The 20,223-nt window shown below is 29.1% G+C and overlaps 1 protein-coding gene and 1 pseudogene across 1 annotated transcript in view; one reads left to right on the top strand and one right to left on the bottom strand.

The window, feature by feature from the left end:
* LOC142321058 (lachesin-like) overlaps positions 1–20,223 on the top strand; it is a 438,367-nt gene that overhangs the window by 228,138 nt on the left and 190,006 nt on the right. The window contains exon 4 of the mRNA XM_075359063.1: positions 17,508–17,669. Within this exon, the coding sequence (XP_075215178.1) occupies positions 17,508–17,669 (162 nt within the window). The remainder of the gene's footprint in view (positions 1–17,507; positions 17,670–20,223) is intronic.
* LOC142320771 (uncharacterized) lies at positions 4,555–6,002 on the bottom strand (annotated as a pseudogene).

Below are 20,223 nucleotides of genomic sequence, written 5' to 3'. Positions count from 1 at the left end.
AAATTACAACATTCCGTCACACTTTACGTGAGTGCATCTCATCCTACTTCTCTTGTAAAACAATGTAAATAAGTAAATAAAAATCCCCTTGATCGCGGCGTCGTCATGCATCGCATGGGCGTTACTTCATCAAAGCAAGCAATCCTCATCAAGTCCTGTTCCTAGCCTCGTAGAGCCGCCTTCCCGAGTCTACCTTCCTCTTCCTTCGAACCCAAAATTCTGCCGACCATTTTTACCAGGATAAATTTTACCGACCAGGATAATTTATATTAAAAAAAAAAAAAAAAACACGAAATATTGTTTTAATAATCAATATTACTTTATTTTTATAATTCCGCGATTAAATTTAAAACATAACACAATTAAATAAATAACAATTACAGAATAGTTAAAAAAAAAAACAGACAACGTCAACTGGTAGTTAATTAACCTTTGTTTTGAAAGGATTATTAATAATTTTGTTCATTTCGACAGGTACAGTTAATTATATTCCATCTACTAATTATGATTTGGAAACAGTACTAACCTAAATTTTGATTTGTATACATTTCATATTGTGATAATATACATTATTTTTATATATAAAGGTATTAAAATATTTAATAAATATTAAAGATTAAATTATTTTTAATATAATATTTCATTTTTTGGAATATTTCAATAATTTTGAAGGGATTATTACAACTCCAGATATTGTTCCAATAAGTCAAATCTTATCTAAAATTTAATATATTAATAATTTACTTAATACTATCTTTATCAAAAATGATATATTTTATTAATTTTAGATATGAAAAAGTCTGATGATACCTCATTATAAGTCCTGAACTTCAAAATATCCCTTTGAAATTTGTTGCAACTTAGACGTAATAAACAGTAGGGAATACATATAAAAAATAAGTGAACTCGTTATTAATTTAATAAATATTTATTTATTTATTAAATTAATTTTTGAACTGATGTTTTTTCTTCTATGATTAATACTTTCGCAAAGATCTGTTGTATCATAACGTTATTTACATATATATATATATATATATATATGGGCATATGCAGAAAATCCCCCCCATTCGTTAGAACATGTCTCATGGTCGTCAGGTTTTTTTATATTATAATATATCGATAAACTAATATAATGGAGACTAACAAAAAGCACTGATAAAAAGCCCACGAAATTGCTAACAAAATCAATAAAAACTGATGCGGACACCACATGACTTTCTTGTAAGCCTATTAAATTACTTACACAAATTTATTTAGAATCATAAGTTAATAATTATTAATAAATCTGTATATTTAAATTATAAAAAAAGAGATGAAGTATGATTTGAGGCGATGTGCTTTCCCCTAAGATCCAAATATTTTATTAATTAACCTTTAATTTGGCTATAACTCTGGAACCAATGAAAATAAGTATCACTTATACATATCGTTGAAAAGCTCTCAATGAGGGATTATTACTGCAGTTAAGAAAAAGTAAAAATCCAATTTTTTTTTGGATTTTGGGCATTTTTGGGCACTTTTGGTCCATTCGATTTCAATCAAAAGGGAAGGTGCACAACTAGATGTTACTACAGTTCTAAATCCAAAATTTCAACATCCTTATCCTTTTTGAGTTATGTAAGATACGTACATACGTACGTACAGACGTCACGCCGAAACTAATCAAAATGGATTCAGGAATGGTCAAAATGGATACTTCCGTTGAAATCTAAAAACCGACATTTTTCACGATTGCAATATTTCCTTTACTTCGTACATGGAAGGAATTAAAACGATGCGTGTTTTCCGTAATGTGCATATGTGCTATGACCTTTTTTCTACCATATTATAAAACCTAAATAATTTTTTTTCAGTAAATAACTTTTTGCAATATGCTATGTATATATAATTACAAACGTAAATGTAATATAAATATAGTACAACCCAAGACTAAATATTTTGTCTATTCCAAGTGTTTTTACAATTAAACCGAAGTTTAGTTTTGTAGTGCTTTCTTAATTTAAATTGAAGTGTAATTTATGCGTAACAAATCTGGTCGTTTAAACTAAAAGAGTGATGCAAATGTATGAAAATTAATTTTGATATGATCTACCACAATATTTTTAAGTAAATTCAGTTTACTATTTCTATTATTTCATATTAATTTCTTGTTAAATTTCTTCAAAATCTTTACATTGAGACTTACTGTTTATGTCTCAGGGTATAAGTCTATCTTCGGTCTAAGTTGTGTCTCAACTTTGTTTTGTGTAACTTTTTTTTTGATTTTGTATACTTTCTTTTTATTTTAAATTAAATTAAAGTTATTTTATGTGTATCCTACTTCATTTATATGTTAAATTCAGCTAAAATAAGTAAAAAAATTGTAGCGTTTCTGGTTAGTTTAAGTGAAATGTGAGTAGCGGTCAACCTGATAAAAATTATATTTATAAATAATTAATATTCTGCTGCTAAGATGTGATTTACCAGATTATTTGTTAACGTTTGTTTTTATATAATAAGAGAAATATTTATTTATTTTCTTAATAATATTAATGAGGTTTGCTAGAGATTTACAGCAATTTTTTTAAATTCAGAATAAAGTAATTGTAGTACTAGTGAACTGAATCTTATGAATATTTTGATTCCATTTTCATGCTGATCAAATCAACTAGCAGGATCCGAAATATATCCTACCCTACTAAAGGTCATTTATGTGTGGGCTGTGTGTGTGTGCGCGTGCTTGCGTGCTTAGAACCGGAATGTACCGATCACTAGCGGAAAATTCCGACTCGTTAGTATCAATTTCTGGAGTTAAATTTCTAATTTCACTTCGTTATATCAATTTTCATCATTCAAAAAAAAAAAAAAATTTTACACAAGATATAATCAAGTTTGAACTCCTGATAATCCCATTCCGAGACGCCGCCCGCCAGGGCAACCCGCCCGAGGGCCTAGCTGTGGAGGGCGTGCCCAAGGCACGCCTCTGCAAATAGTTAAAATCTAAAATGTGTGCGGAGAACTGTTTTAAGTAAAGTGTTTGGGTATATAATTTCAAACTAATATATTTGTTTTTAAATGAACTATAACTGTTAATTTATTTAATAACAAATTCATAAATTTCAAAAATATTAATCTATTGCAGACAAGATTCAACAATTTTGTCATGAATTAACTTACGTTTAATTTCCTGTTCCCAATATTAACTCAGGGCTTGTACAAGATCAGTCTTATTTGCATTTGTAACATACTCTCTTCAATTATTGTTATTACACTACATATAAAGTATGAATTTGAATTGGCCTTATTACGGATTGATTTGAATTTATGATGAAAATATTAAATTACAAAGTATTATTTTAAAATTTAACTAGTAACTATCATAAATTACATTTTAAATTTTAAAAGGTGAAGTAGGGTAAGTGCAGACTGGTTTTTTTTAAAGTTGGAATTTAAATCTGTGTATTTTCAGTCTTCTTCTTCTTTTTCCTGTTTAGCCTCCGGTAACTACCGTTTAGATAATTCTTCAGAGAATGAATGAGGATGATATGTATGAGTGTAAATGAAGTCTTAGTCTTGTACATTCTCAGTTCGACCATTCCTGAGATGTGTGGTTAATTGAAACCCAACCACCAAAGAACACCGGTATCCACTTGATCTAGTAATCAAATCCGTGTAAAAATATCTGGCTTTACTAGGACTTGAACGCTGTAACTTTCGACTTCCAAATCAGCTGATTTGGGAAGACGCGTTAACCACTAGACCACCCCTTTGGGTTGTGTATTTTCAGTCTGGTATGTAAATACATAACGCTGTCGGTATCAAGTACTTTGCACAGTAGTTACTGTTTAATTGATATTAACTAGAATTCTAAGTTTCATTGTAAATTTTCATTTTGATAAGATATTGTCCAAACAGCAACTACTGTGCATTTTCCCCTGAAAATGGGCAAGAGTATAACTTTGACGTAAAAATGTTTTGAAAACTTGTATCATGGCAAAATCAGACTTATTAACAAGCATGCTATAAAATTCTTTTTACTGCATTAAAATAGTTGTTTATTTTTATAGTTATCCATTTAAAAAAAAAAAAAATAATAACACAAGAGCTTTTTGTTGATATATAAATGAGTATAGTAAAATAAAAGAAGGTTTAAAATATAAATATATTATTAATAGAAAAATTTTGTTGCTACAAATATAGTGTATTACGTGAAGATTTTGATTGATATTTATTCACATATTCATTTGAATCCAGACATCGTTCACATTGATATTGTCGTTTCTTTGAATCTTTGCTGCAAACACCACATACCCGCTGGACACATGTTACGTATTGAATCCAATCTTTGTTATTAATATAATACCGGAAATTGCACTTACAGATAGAGCATAAATTATCATTATCATTGTTAGAGGTAGAAGAAATTAACTGTACATTTCTGTTTGAGCTTATTTTCTTCAACTATTCTATGCTTTACCTCTTCTGCAGTGATCTCTTCTGCTCCGCTTGCAGCTTACCTTCCTTTATTAAGTACATGTGGCGCATTTTTTTATGCTGTGCAAAACGAGATCTTCAAAAATCACTGTTTCGCCCTTCAAAAATCAGTGAAGGGCGTAAAAACCAGGAACTGCTTTTTGAAGATTGTGTTTGCTTTGCAGCTGATGTTTCATCAGTTGCCAAAATTTTTGTAGGTGGTTCATCAAACTGATGAAACACGACGTCCTGTATTCCTTCGTGAGGAATAATATTTAATATGATAGGTGGATGTAAAACAGTTTCTGCAATAATTGAAGTCATTTCGTTTTGTACTGTTCCAGTAGAATCTTTATGATCTTTTTCTGCTGTTTTTGGTTCCTTCCATTGCTTAAGTGAAATCGCGCTGTACACGGAATCTGATATAATATTTAGCGAAAATGGATAAATTCTAGTTTTTTGGAAACGTTTTGGAAGATTTTTTAAATTATGCTCGTATTTAAATAACTGCAAATCTCCCCAATCATTTTTGAATATTTTTTTTTTGGTAGCCTCACTCCGGATATGCTTTCTTTGCCACTTTACCAACTTCCGGTCTTATGTGGTTTTCAGCGCTTAAAAACACTTATATCCAAATTCTATAGCACATGACTGGTATGAGGGGATAATGGGAGAATCGTTACATTTCCTTGAGAAGCCATCTCTATGAATCTGTTATTTATATGAGTACAATGCCCATCGTAATAAGACAGTACGTTCAGTACTAATTGTTTTCAAGAAATGTTTTTCAAAATAATTTTCAAATACTTCTGTCTCCACCCAACCATTTTTACATGCCACATGCGTGACTCCAGGATAACCAGTCTACTCTGTGGCGTGTCATTGATCCCAGATATTTTTACCTTTAAAAAAATTATCAGTCTTGGAATTGTATCTCCAGAAACAGAAGCAACCATTAAGACCGTTATGTTTTTCCTGCCACGAGCAGTGACAGTGCGAGTGCAAAGCAAGTTTTTACCGCCAATTATTTTTGTCTTAGAAGGATCTGTACAGAAACTAGTTTCATCCAGGTTCCAAATTCTTGTTGGTTTATTTTCCAATCCCAGATCTTTAATGGTATTGTACAACAATATAAATTATTCGTCAATTGTAAAAGGATAGCAACTTTTTTTACGAGGTACCTTTACGCTTTGTGTTTTTTTTTAAAAACAAGTTATTCCTCTTTGAAAATCCAATAAACCAATCTTCGTCAGGAATACCATCCTTAAATAACTAATACCTCCTTTCTGGATAAACCAAATCCGTACTTTTCCATTTTCAAGCCGTTTTTCATCTTGGACTGAAATAGCAATGCATCTACAAAATTATTTAGATTTTATCCCACTTCTTCCTTTTAAATGGTCCATTATTGTGTTTAATGGTATACTGTATTTTTTGCTAGTTTTGCAAGCATTTATGCGTCCTGCTTTAATCTCTTTAATAGTTTCTTCAAGTGTTTATTTTGAATAATTGTCTCTGTTAGTTTTTCTTACATAGTTGCGAACCATTTTATCGCTAAAAAACACGTAAAAAACAAATTAGCTATTTACCCTTTATTAAGAATTATAGTAAAAAAATAAACCGAAAGAGTTAATACGAGACTACGCATTTATCCCACCATGACGGTCTTCAAATGCCCTATGTAATAATATATACGGGGCAACACAGACTAGTGTTTTCTCAATAAATTCAAAAACAAAAAAACAATCGAAACTGTTTATTTGATGTAAACTTACATCAGTATTATTTATACATACCTAATGTCACAACACAGATTATTTTATTAACTTAAGAACTACTGCGCGTTTAGGCAACCTCAAAATTGTCTATGTACTTCTCACATGATTGCTGAGCACCGATTGATTTAAGTGAGGAGAATATGTTCATTATTTTGCAACATCTATGTCTAATAGATTTTATTAATTTGCAGTACATTATTTCATAATAGCTGGAGAAATTTTACTCATATTATAATAAAAATAGCCGGCATATGTACTTGCCCCGTTTACGAACTTACCCTACTCCACCTATTAATATTAATATAAATTCGATTTTAATAATAATAATATGTTATTATTATTCTTATTAAAAAGAATTTCTTTCAAATTATATTCCCAATCAGTTTTTTAGTTAGATAATTTATTTCCCTAATGCCAATAAATAATTTCCTTAATAAAGTGGGTAAAATTTCATATTTGAAACTGATATTGCCTATATAACAAAACAAATAAATATTTGTTCAGATAGTCACAGGAAATGAGTACTTTATTTACCACCTAATAAAGAAAACAGAGAGATAATTTAGTAAATTATGTACGTTAATACACCGAATGCATTTTGTAGGATTTAATATTTAAATTTTTTATGCTTCTTAACGCATTATATCAGATGGCAAGAGAGATTTATTCACTCTCTCTCTCTCACTCCAAAAAAAAATTCTAGTTACTCAAATTTTTCCTTTATAATCCAGTCTTTATTTGTCATTCGTTAAAAGAAATAGAAGAAAATAGCTTTTATATATAAATTTTACTTGGTTTTTTAATAAAAAATAAATGTTCTTTGAAAGTCTCCTGAAAAAATGAATATGCCAATTAACTAAACAATTTAATAACCTATGAATAATAATAATAATAATAATAATAATAATAATAATAATAATAATAATAATAATAATAATAATAATAATAATAATAATAATAATAATAATAATAATAATAATAATAATAATAATAATAATAATAATAATAATAATAATAATAATAATAATAATAATAATAATAATAATAATAATAATAATAATAATAATAATAATAATAATTATAATAATAATAATAATAATAATAATAATAATAATAATAATAATAATAATAATAATAATAATAATAATAATAATAATAATAATAATTAGTGAAAAAATGATACAAATCCCTAGGCTGATAAAAAATATTTATGAAATTTTACCTTCATAAAATCTAAAAAAATATCAAATTAAATTTATTCGATATTGTGATGAAAATAACACACAGATCATTTCATTTTATAAAATGCATAATATATAACAACAAAGTGTCGCTTGGTCAGACTTTGTTAAAACTGACAGGCTTTGACCACGTATTTTAAATAGCTAAATATTAATCAGCTAGTGTACATGTCAATGGCAATCTTTTATATTTATGCACATTACTCTATCTAACAATTCAGTTCAGTACTAAACGCATGTTTATTTCGTCCTGTTAACGTATAATGCTTAACCGAAATGTTTTAAAAATTTCAGTATAATTTTTTGTAAAAAAAAAAAAATGCAGTTTATATTTTTGTGTTATAAATTCTGTTTAAGCATGCAGAATTATGTAGAATTAATTTTTGTTGTGAAGGAAAATTAAGTATTACAATTGTTTTTTGTTAGATTCATAAGTACACAGAAATGAAAGTAGATTAGTAGACAATTTTTTTGGTTATTTAAAGGTTTTTATTTCATTACATCTAATCCCAATAAATTTTATATAAATTGTAATTTTTAGTTGGAAAAATGTTGACACATGACTACTATAAAACATTAGTTTTATACCTTTAACTCATTTGCTTATCCACTTTCAATTGCAAAGATTTATTTAAAAGATGTATAATTTTTCGAATGACCACCATTACTAAGGAAATTAAACATAATGACAACCTACAAAGAATGAAACACGAGATAAATTATTGTGAATACAAAAATAATTTTATCATTTTTGTGTCCTTTTTGGCCAACATTTCAACCGCAAACAGCAACCATTTTTTTATTTTTAAAGTTGTCTGCTTCTTAATTGTGTTTTTAATAAAGTAATAAAAATATCCTATCCTATCTATTATTCAGAACAAAATATTTTGTAATATATTAATATATTACGTTTATTTATTCTACTTCAAAAAATATATATTTTTTGTATTCGTATGTATTTTTTATGGAGCTACGTCCAAGCCATCGTCATATCTAAATGCTCCGATTTCGATAATTATTTTTACCGACTTTTCAAAGAAAATTCCCTTATTGCTTTCGGCTACATGGTGTGAATAGGGAGTGAAAATGAATTATCTTTACTTTTTTTGAGGTATGAGGAGGAAAACACCCTTCGCAAATCAATAAAATGAAATAGAAATAAAACAACAGTAAAATAAATGGTGGTTTCCTCATATATATATATATATATATATATATATATATATGTAATTTTTTTTTTTTTTTTAACTGACGGGCATCGAGTACTTTGATCATATTTATATACTAGTGATTACGTCAGCGTAACATAAATATAACCTGGATTGCAGAAAGTACTCATTAATAAATCGTTTTTGTTTACTGGAAAAAAACAGGACCAATAACTGCCAAAATAAAATTTATCTTAAACTATATTGCATGTAACTACATAAAAAAACTGAATAAGATAAAATTTTTAAAAAGGGATTACATTTTTGGGATAAGCGACAAATCATATATTACAATAATCCATTTCTTCCAACCAAGTCTCGAGAACAGTCGCCATACATTACAAACGAACCAGTTCATAGGATCTTACGTGTAAAAATTATAAATGAAGAAATTAAATAACAAAACAAAATAGAAAGATTGTACTATTCTTTTTAGTACTCTATTAATAAATAGTGAAGGCTAGTCCAAATTTTGGAAATAATGAAGTTATTTGATTTTTGTTTACGTAAGATGAAAAACTCGTTTCATTACATTCTATTTAAACTATCGATGCATTTTTCATATTCAGCAGTTTTTATACTGTATGGTTATTTTTATCACATTCGTTATCTTTGTCATTTTTTGCCTGTTACTACTGTTTTTCATAATACAAATTTTTTAATGCTACTTATTATTATAGTTTGTCACCCTGACGAACTGTAATAATAATAATTTTTAAATAATAAATTTAAGTAGTTTGTTTGTTGAAAGCTAATTTTTTTTGTAGTAATGTATTTTTAAGTTAATTATTTTTCTTATTTTTCTGAGATTTACTCATAATTACGTTTTAAGCCGATTAAAAGCAAAACTAGTCTTAAAAACAAATATTCATACTTCATTGGATTATTTTTTTTACTACCCATTTACAAATTTAATTCACATATCTATTTGTACCGTGTGCCAAACGAAAATACAAGCTTGGCTGTGAAAGGTAGCCGCTTGTTGAGATACACATTTTACTATTCTTAAGTAACATTGTACTTCTACATCAAAGCGTGTTTTTCATGAATACATGTTTTTAGTAATAAATAGAAACATTTGAATAAATTAAGATAATTCTTTTTGTTCAACTATTTATTATAGCTTTACTAAATAAGAAATGTTATCTTAAGTTTACTGTAGATTTATTTTATTTATATATTTATTCTGTGTAATAGTAATCAGAAGAATTTATTTTAAAAGTTATCGGTGTAAATGCAATTAATATATTAGTCCAATTTTATTATTTTGTTTAAATACTTTTTGTGTTTACGATTTTTGTTTCTTGAAAGAGAACATAAATTATTATTGTGAGGGATCCTTCCCGCTTAAACACACTTGGTATCTACTACATACATTTGACAGGAGAGCCCCTACGTGTAAGTTCCTACTTGTGTAAATGTTACAGTAATTCACTGTTTAAAGTATGTACGATACTCTTCCGTCTCGCGTACCTTGTGGTACTAGACGGGCGAGGCGCGATACTACCTTGTAGTACAAAGATGTGTAGAACATACCTTTTTTTCTGTTCCTCCGTCCTATTCCAGAGTGCACGCTTAAAATGTTCAATATTTGATCTAGATTAAAACCCCACCCATCGAACCGAATCTATATCGGTGTATATGGAAACATGACTGATCTACCTAGAACAGAAATGTGAGTTAACGCGAGTCTGTATACATACATTTCATAAAAAAGATCAGACTTATAAAGCGTGAAAAATCCCCATCCGTCTTCACGAGACTAACTTGTTTGTGTTTTTTTTTTTTTCATAACAGGATCGGAGGGGAGGTACCCTCTGTAAAATCAATTTAAAATTCATTCCAATGACAAAAGCAGTTCTACGTGCGGCATCTGTAACTCCTATTAAAATATGAGAATTTATTAACAACTTTTCTGTAGCAACAAAATTAATCTAATTTTATGTGATTTTTTATTATTGAAAATTTTTATTAAGTATTTTACTTCTTAAAAAAAGAAGAAAAAAAGTATTTTATTTCGATGAGTTATATAAGAATTAGAATTTAGTAATTAGTCAGTCCAACATGTATGTTCCTTTTTCATACCAATATCATAATTATTATTAACATATTAATGATTTTAAAATTTTATATTTATATTTATAATTGTTAACAAAAGTGCCTAAGAAAAATGACAAATTTGGCGAAATCTCGAGATTCTGAGGGTGACCTTGCCTAAAGCCTCATCCCCTTAACCTTATAAGTTGAAAATGTAATGGCATCAATACCTCATATATAGAATTATAAATATAGTGTATCTCCATAATCTGTACATACTTACGTATGTGCGTATGTATCTCGAAAACTCAAAAGCAATTAGCCGTAGAATGTTGAAATGTCGGATTTAGGACTGTTGTAACATCTAGTTGTGCACTTCCCCTTTTGATTTCAATTGACTAGACCAAAAGTGTTCAAAAAAGCCCAAAATCTAAAACAATTTGGATTTTGGACTACTGCAGTAATAAGCCCTCAGTGACAGCTTTTCAACGATATATCATAAGTGGTACATATGTTTATTTGTTCCAGAGTTATAGACAAATAAAATTTTATTAATGGAATATTTGGATCTTACAAGGGAAAGGCACATCGGTTCGAATCAGACTTCATCTTTTTTATTTTAAGTTTTTTTTTTTTTTAATTTAAATATATTGATTTATTAACGATTATTATTAACCTCTGATTGTAAAAATAATTTTACGATAAATAATAATTCAATAATAATAATAAAAAAAAAAAAGAAAAACTATCAGAAGTTATTAATGAAATAAAATATGTACTTTTCATTTTAAAAAAATGTGTATATGTAATTTAATAGGCGTAAAAGGAAGTCATGTGGTGTACACATTAGATTTTTACTTCTGGCCATTCAGCATTGCACGTAAAAGTTAAGTCTGGACGCCCATGTTTACGCACGTTTGACATAGCATCTTGAGATTTCTTATGCGTATACCGTGGTGAACCAATGAAAGATGAGGGAAGTATGACACTTTGACCCATGTTATTAGCATTAACATTGATGTCTTGTTGCACAGTATCTCTAAGATGAATGTAATCATCAGCACGTAATTTTTTTGGTTATTACGAATAAAGACGGGATCATTTTGGCTATCACGTCAACATAATATTGATTATATACGTTTCTGTAATAATGTAAAAATTTCTCAATGTTATCTTAACCGTAAGTCCATAAAATTACATGCAGGAAACTGTTTTATTTTGTTCATTATTATTTAGCGGACTAGTTAAATAACCATCTTCACTGTTCAAACATAAGGGGTTTAAAGGATCGTAAGAGCGATGAAGCTCTTACGAAGCTCGACAAAATTGTAATCGCTGCGTGAAATCTTGCTCGTTTAACTGCTGCATGACGGCTATCTTGTAGGGATGGAAATGCAGGTCTGTATGCAGAATTCATCTTACCGTACTTGTGCTCATTTGAAGCGCTGCTGAATGCCTCTGAATAGAGCGGCGTGGGCTTCTGACAATGGCTTCCCTTACTCGTTCGATATTCTCCGGAGTGCTAGCAGTTCGTCGGGGACCCGGTGGTTTTTTCTTCAATATTGAACCACTTGTTCGAAGGTTGTTTACCTATCGCAATATTGTGTTACGAGAAGGGACACTTGCATTACGGTGGATATTAAATTCACGGCGGAAATCTCGCTGAACAGCCGTTACGGATTCGTCATTTCGCACAAAACTGTCATACGCGTACAGGCGTTGGTCTAGCGTCGACGGCTCCATATCAACGACTAAAATGTAAATGCTATGAACAAAGGAAACGTCAGACACCAGCCACGTGCCCCTCCCACCACGAACGCCCAAGTACAACCCTCTTCAAAAACATCCGGTTCTCGTGAATGACTCTGTATAAGAAAATCTAAATTTATTTTTTAATTATTTCATTAAATTAGTTACAATAATTTAATTTTGTTATAAATAGAAAACATATTATAATATTTATGAAAAAAATTATATCTCTTTTAGTTTTATCATTTTTTGTAAAATTTTAGATCACAATAATTTGATACCAATTCAACCAAGAATTCTATATTTTGTAGAGGATGTTCCTTTATTGTTTCTGTTGTAAGTCTCTTCCAGCTGACTTAAGTAGAACATTTTGTTTAAACGAAAATTATGTGCTAGAATGGAGGATATAAATTTGTCATTATGATTTAGTAGTATTGGGCTGTTTTAGCGTAATGATATTTTATCTGATTTCATTACAATATTGAACGAATTTTACTGAAAAACTTCGAGAAGATTATTTGAAGAAATAGAGGTTAAAAGAATAATACTTATTTCCACATTTCAGACAGTTTTAGCTCACGCTCTGTAGAGTTACTTATCGTCGTTTTTCTGCAGTACTTTTCATATTTTATCAAGATACAAGTTTCTTATCTTTTATATTTCTTGCAAAAAGCTTTTTTTCATAGGGCGTTTTTCTCTTTTTTGTCGACCTGTCATACTTTAATTTAAACTATAAAGAGATTAATAAAATAAATTTTAAAAAGTAATAGCGATTTCAAGAAATATAATTAAATTTTTACCTAGAATACTTACATAATTTCTTTATATTTAGAATCTTATTAGTTAGCATAAAAAAAAAAATTGAAAGTAATTTGATTTTTAATACTTTTACAAAGATAGGAGCTTGAAAAATGGAATTGGTTTATTATTTTTTTTCTTTTTAATTCCTTTTAAAAAGATGGATATTTTTAAAGCAATTGAATTGATTAATTTAGTTTTTGTTGCCAACATGAATGTCAGAAGAACCGAGAATTATTACTATTAAGTACAAGCGTATGTTTTACAATTTCATAATTGTATTCGATAAAAGTAATAATTGTAAATCTAATTAAATTAAAATTTATAAATTATTAGGAACTTTTTAATTAAGTTATTTGTGAAAGAATTTAAATTAAGCTTATTTTATTCCTTTTGCATCGATTAAAAATATGTCAAACTTTTATTATAAGCAATAAAATAAACAATGTTGTAATAAACAATAAAATAATTATGAAATCGACTTAATTAGTTCAAAACAAAATAAATACCACGAATATAATTATCATTATTGTTATAATAAATTTAATCATGATTCATCCTTGTAGAAAAGACTCGTAAATGAAAACTTTTAGTGCATATCTTTCCCAAAGAGAATTAGGTGTTTTTAGGTTTTTAGGTTTTATGGATTGATTAATTTTATTTTTAAAATCCTTTAAAGAAATATTTAATTTTTATTGTGTATTATTTGTTATTTATAAATAAAATTATTTATTTATAATAAATTTTAAAAAATTCACTTTCTTTGTATTATTTGAAACAAAATAATTTTAATTTTTAAAACAGGAAGGTGTTAAGATATGAGACTTTGTTCAGATACGGTCGATTCTTTTCTTTTTCTGTTTCTTTTTTTTTTTTTTTGTTAGATTTTGACATAGTCTTCTCTCGTCTGTTCGGCTTAATCTAAATCCTCTTAAATCTAAACTTTATCAACCTGCCCAACTTTCAATATTCTTTTGTTACTCGAGATTTCAAACAATTCTACCCTTTATCTTTCATCTTTTTCTGTTGTTCTTTCTTTTTGCTGTAAGGTGCAACACTTTAAGTTACTATTTTCAGATTTCACGGTAGCGCAGTATTTAAGCCTTGCTTTTACGTGTAGAGACGTAAAGGTCAAAGCTGGTGTTAAAAAAGTATTTTAGTATTTTTGATTCTTAGTATTGAATATCGGTGATCATGTTTATTTTGTGCTAACTTTGATTCTAAACCTGCAAATAAAGGTGTTACATGAATATTTATACAACAGAAGTACTAAAATATTTTGGACAGTTCCTGATCTGATGAAATTGCTCCATATGTGTGTAGCTTTCGTTACCATTCAAATAAATAAATTAATTAATCAAATTAAAATTATTCTTCTTAATATTTTTTACATCCTATATATTTGTTCGTAAGTAAAAATTCTGTTCTGAATAAAAATAGCTCTTGAATAGATAAACCAAAAGTAAAAGCGGGTATTTTTATGGTATTATTTTTAGTGCAATTGAACAAGTCGTATTGAATTTCAAATTTATAAATAAGTAATGGTCATTATATCTAAAACTATTCACACAAATTTATAATTTTAATTTGTCACGATAATTAAGTAATATGTTTTTATTAAAGATCACATTTGCAATTAATTTAATTATAACAATGGGTATTTCTTATATATTCGTCTGCTTAATCACGGAATTCGTTAGAACTTCGTCGATGAGAGTCGACGAAGTCAACGAACTACGTTTACAGTTCTAAGCATGACCTAGCCTAATAGTAAAGTGAAAATGAGAAAAAATAAATACGCGTGAAAATTATATTTCAGTTCAATTAGATTAGCAATAAAGAATACTTTCAAAAATACCTCGAATTTTGTTAGATACTTTTTTTTCATTTGATGAACCGCGGGACTCGAATATGTCATTTTATTCATTTTTTTAATATACCTTTACGAATCGCACCGCTAGATAGCAGTACTTGATAGTGCGTACAAAAACTTTATAATCTACTTGAAATAATAAAACTTAAAAGAAGATGTACTACAGCTTGATTTAATAGTAAATGTATATGAAAGTAATGAAGATGAAACAATTTTTTTAATTCCCATTATTTTTTTAAAAAACAATAAAAATATTAGTTTACAAGTGATTATACTAGTTTTTTTTTAAAACGGAGTAAATAAAACAGAAATAACGTTGTTTATTTCATATCAGTATCGTTTTATTAAAAACAGTTTTATTTATATTACAGAAATTTTTGTTTTTTGAGCGGAAGAAATTATATCTGCGAGACTCGTACCGTAAGGTTTACAATTTCATTGTAATTTTTTTTGGAAACAATATTTTAATATAAATTTGTTTGTTATGAAGTTTTATTGCATTTGATTATAATTGTGGAATATATGAATAATTATATCGTATTTTAAGACAGTATTTAATTACATAAAATGTGTATAAATACTTTAAAATACTACCAACAATCTTGTTGTTTACTCGTTCATGACTTAATACCAATGCTGGGAATTTAGTAATAATTCATTCAAACCACATTTCATTGAAATTCTTAGAAGCGAGTTTAAAATCTACGCATAAGTTATTATTTTGAATTGTAAATAAGAACATTATAAGTACCTTTTTCGAGTTAAATTATTAAATGGAAATAAAATGTACAAATAAAACTTTCTTTACACGATTATTTTATTTTATCATCTTCCATTCCATAGCGTAATATAAGGTTTTAGTGTTATAATATTTTTACGTTATACAATACCATTGTCAAAGTGACTTATATTTTGGCCCAACCAAAATTCATTCCGTTTGTTTCGAACGGAACGAAAAAATTCACGACACCTAGAATTACCTTATGTTCGCGAAGAGGACATACGCTTCAGTTCAAAATATAGCGATTATGTGAACTTTCTAGCAATTAATCTGCTAGCGAGGATGTCCGGCGACTGAAACGCCTACATTGCTGAACATGGGGGAATCTGAGTGGCCCTTAAGCTGGTTCAGTGTAATATATGTGATAACCCACCGGGTTGGTCTAGTGGTGAACGCGTCTTCTAATATCAGCTGATTTGAAAGTTGAGATTTCCAGCGTTCAAGACATAGTAAAGTCAGTTATTTTTACACGGATTTGAATATTAGATCATGGATACCGGTGTTATAAGAAAAATCCTTTGTCAGTATCGAATCCTTTTTGTTAATATTTATTAACAAATATAATTTCATCCGTATTTGCTACTCGTATTAGGGTGAATTTATTGCAGGATTGTTTCCTAATTGGCAGCTGCACAAACAGCCAAACACGTAGTCGAGATGCCAACTAACTGGGTTAGGTGGACCCAAATTCAAATTTTTCCTGACCCATTGAACCATGCGCCATAATGAGAAACAATCCCAATTTAAAAAAAATCTTACCATTAGTTTCATTAAAATCGTATCGCGATTCTAGAACAAACTATTAAGAAATATAACAAAAGCGCCGTGGTTTGCGAAAAACATTGAAATACACTACATCTGGAATTTCCAACCGTTTCAGAAGAGATACGGCGATTCGGTACAAGATACAACATGAGGCTGAACAATTATGTGAAATAGCTCGCGGTTAACCTCCTGGATAACAGCGAGGACGTTAGGCGCCTAAAGCGAATGCATATATAGATCTAAAAGTTCTCCTCCGAGATTTGAGGTGAATCAGATTGTAGTGCATTGCCAAAATTCTTAATTTCGTTTCACCCCTTACTTTTGTTGTTCCTTTAATTTCTTTCACTGTTTATATGTTCGATTAGTTATTCATTGTGTGATTTATAAGACTATTTTTTGATTTTTTCTTTGCTTTTTATATTCTGAACCTGATCGTTGTTCTTGTATGTGCTTATTTATGTTTATTACATATTTATGTATTGTATGAGATATATATATACATATACAGTTCTTTGAGGAATTTCAATGGAAACCCCTCTCTGCAAGTAATTTTTTTGGTATTCAAATTTACTTACGGTTCCGGTAAATTAGAACCGAATGTAAATCAAACACTGCTGATAAAAAAAGTTCCTTTAAAATCAGTTCTGTTGACATTGCCAGCAGGAAATTATCAAAATAGATATAAATTATTAAAAATGATCATATCTATCGAGTGTAGTTTGTATTTCCCGTAAGCGAAGCAACATAAGATTTTAATGTACTGAAAAAATTTATATATATATTTTTTTTTAAATTAGTTTAAAATAATTTTTCTGATTTCAGTTCCTCCAACCATAGTTGATGACGAAAGTACACCGTCATCTGTAGCTGCAAGGGAAAATCAGAATCTGACATTACGATGCAGGGCTGCTGGATTTCCTGACCCTAAAATTATGTGGAGGAGAGAAGATGGCCAACCTATATTTCTAGATCGCAGGAAAAAAGGTAAACCTAATATTTGTGAATGTAATTTGTAGATTTTTTAATTGAACATTTTGTTCTCTGCTTTATCGTTCATTTGATGCTACTTTTTATTCCACTCTGTTTTTTGCTAATATTTTAACGTTAAAGTAATATTTATTAATATCTCATTTCCTCAGTTATGTAGTTTTATATTCAAATCTTCTATTCATTCGTTTGTTACTAAATTAGCAAAATCTAGATGTCTTAATGCATGGCATAGAAATTTAATTCATTTCTTTACAGGATTATCATAAATTTCTCTCCTCACTCACTCGTCTTAATAACGTTTCATTTCATATTTTAACAACTCATTTAATTTTTCTTCTGTAACACCATATTTTAAATATCTCTGTTTTTATTTTTTCCCAACTGATCATTTATCAAAATATATAAATTAAAAACTTGGAATAATTTTCTTCGAATAAAGTATAATCTGAATAATAATGTGTATGTAACTGAATTATAAATATGTTTAAAAAAAAATTATTAAACAATCGTCTTAAGAAATTAAAAATTTGTATCAGTTTTAATTTCAGTACAAAAGCAAACAAAAAAAAATAATATAAAAAGAAATTCATATGAATCATTAAAAAAGATTTTTATTTGTTTGTATAAATGAAATAAAAAGTAAACAATAAAAAATAAAACAACTCGTGCTTGAAAGAGCGGTAAATACAACTACATTTACTAAGTAAACTTACTTAGTATACCTAACATCGCTAAGATTTTTTTACCTTTAATCTGGGCTATTGGCAACGAGGTTTACAATATAAAATTACACCTAGAATTGTATTGTACTGCTTTGTAGATATAAGATTCCGTTTATTATTTTTTGTTTATATTTTTATTTTTAATATTTCCTTTTAAATAAGTTACAGATGATCATTTAGCAACCAAAGCGTGCTTTTAGTTATAGACTTTTATTTTATCAGATGGTTTTAAGCGTACTCTTTGCAGTATTAAAATGATATGACATTGCACATGCGAGTATAAAAACACATATTTATCAGTTAGCCTAAATTTTGCAACAATGAATACTAATATCTCAATTGCTGCATGTCTTACTATATGATGAATACATTAAATTAATATACAGGAGGCATAGTTTATTTTTTATTGAACTGTCTTTTTTCCGATTTCTAAAGTATTAATTATAAGATATATTAATTTTTAAATTTTCTACAATTACATTCGTTTCGTATTTGCATCAGCAAATCCATTTTAATTAATTCGAAAAAGCGTTCTACCTATATATCCAGGTATACACACATATATGCATATATGTGTGCGTGTGTGGGTGTGTTGTAAACTTAGCTTTAAATTGGCGTTCACCGCTGCTGAAATCCAACCAAGATTATAAACATTTACTTTTGGCAAAAGCAGAGACAACTGCTGATTGACATTAATTTCTCGATAATTCTATGAGTATAAAAGCATACGAGCGGGGCATCATACTTCACAGTTAAAGAAGTTTCAGTCCATAGCTACTGCCTTGGTGGCGGGGTACGAGAGGTTAACGGCTAAGCCGACTGTGGTGAGAAAGGTAGTGTTGCGGGAGATGGTTCCTGCTCCCCCTCCTTCGGTTCCACAGCTGGGACTGTGGAAAATTGGCCTCAGCGTAAACGGTATGCTGAGGTATTGAAAGAGAAACGGGGGGCTATTCTGTCCCAGAAACAGTCTGATGTTGTGTTTGTTAACCTAAAAGAGGGGCTTACTACAAAGACAAGTAAAGTTATGATGAACGAGATTCAGGTTGTCCTTTAAAAAAAAAGGTCGACCCTGAAAATTCGGAACATCAAAGAAACAAAAAAGGGGTTAGTCGTTATTACCGACAACAAAGAGGCTATACGGGTCATCTCTGACTCACTTACGGTTGGCAAATCCGACAAGAAAGTCGACCATAAAACAAGAGACGTCCAAGAGTGATACGATATAGATCGACGACTACCTGTGGATGAGTTGATGACTCTAATTAGAAAACAAAACACTCAGATGGTTGAGAATAAATTCAAGTCTGAATGTCGATTGCTGTTCAAATCGCGTAGGCGCGAGGCAGAGCGCTAGCACGGAACGTTTGAGGTTAGTCCAAAACCTTTTAACATCTTCATTGCAGAGGGCAGGATATTTGTAGACTTTTCTTCTTGTAGTCACAGAGTATTTAGATGTCCAGAGGTGCCTTAAGTGCTGCAGGTATGGTCATAGGGCAAAGCTCTGTAACCATCTTGCGGTTTGTGCACGTTGTGAGGATGAGGGACACAAGCAAGATGAGTGTCCAAAGGAGGGTCCGACTTGCGTAAATTGTAAACGTCTTCGGAAAGAACACAAGCATTCTGTGAAGAGCAAAGATTGTGGTTGAGAGCTCTTCTATATGTATTTCAATTCATTATCTTTAGATGGTAAAATTTGGTCAGTTAAATTCACAAGGTGCTTATATTGTCCAGATTGAGCTAGGTGAGATTGCGTTGCGTAGAGGGTTGGATGTTGCTTTGCTGTAGCATCCATATACTGTGTCTGGTGATCTGCCAGACTTTTCTCA

Source organism: Lycorma delicatula, chromosome 3, assembly GCF_047948215.1.
Source record: "Lycorma delicatula isolate Av1 chromosome 3, ASM4794821v1, whole genome shotgun sequence".
Taxonomy (NCBI): Eukaryota; Metazoa; Arthropoda; class Insecta; order Hemiptera; family Fulgoridae; genus Lycorma; species Lycorma delicatula.
The sequence above is the reverse complement of the archived record's forward strand: the minus strand, read 5'-3'. Positions and strand labels throughout refer to the sequence as shown.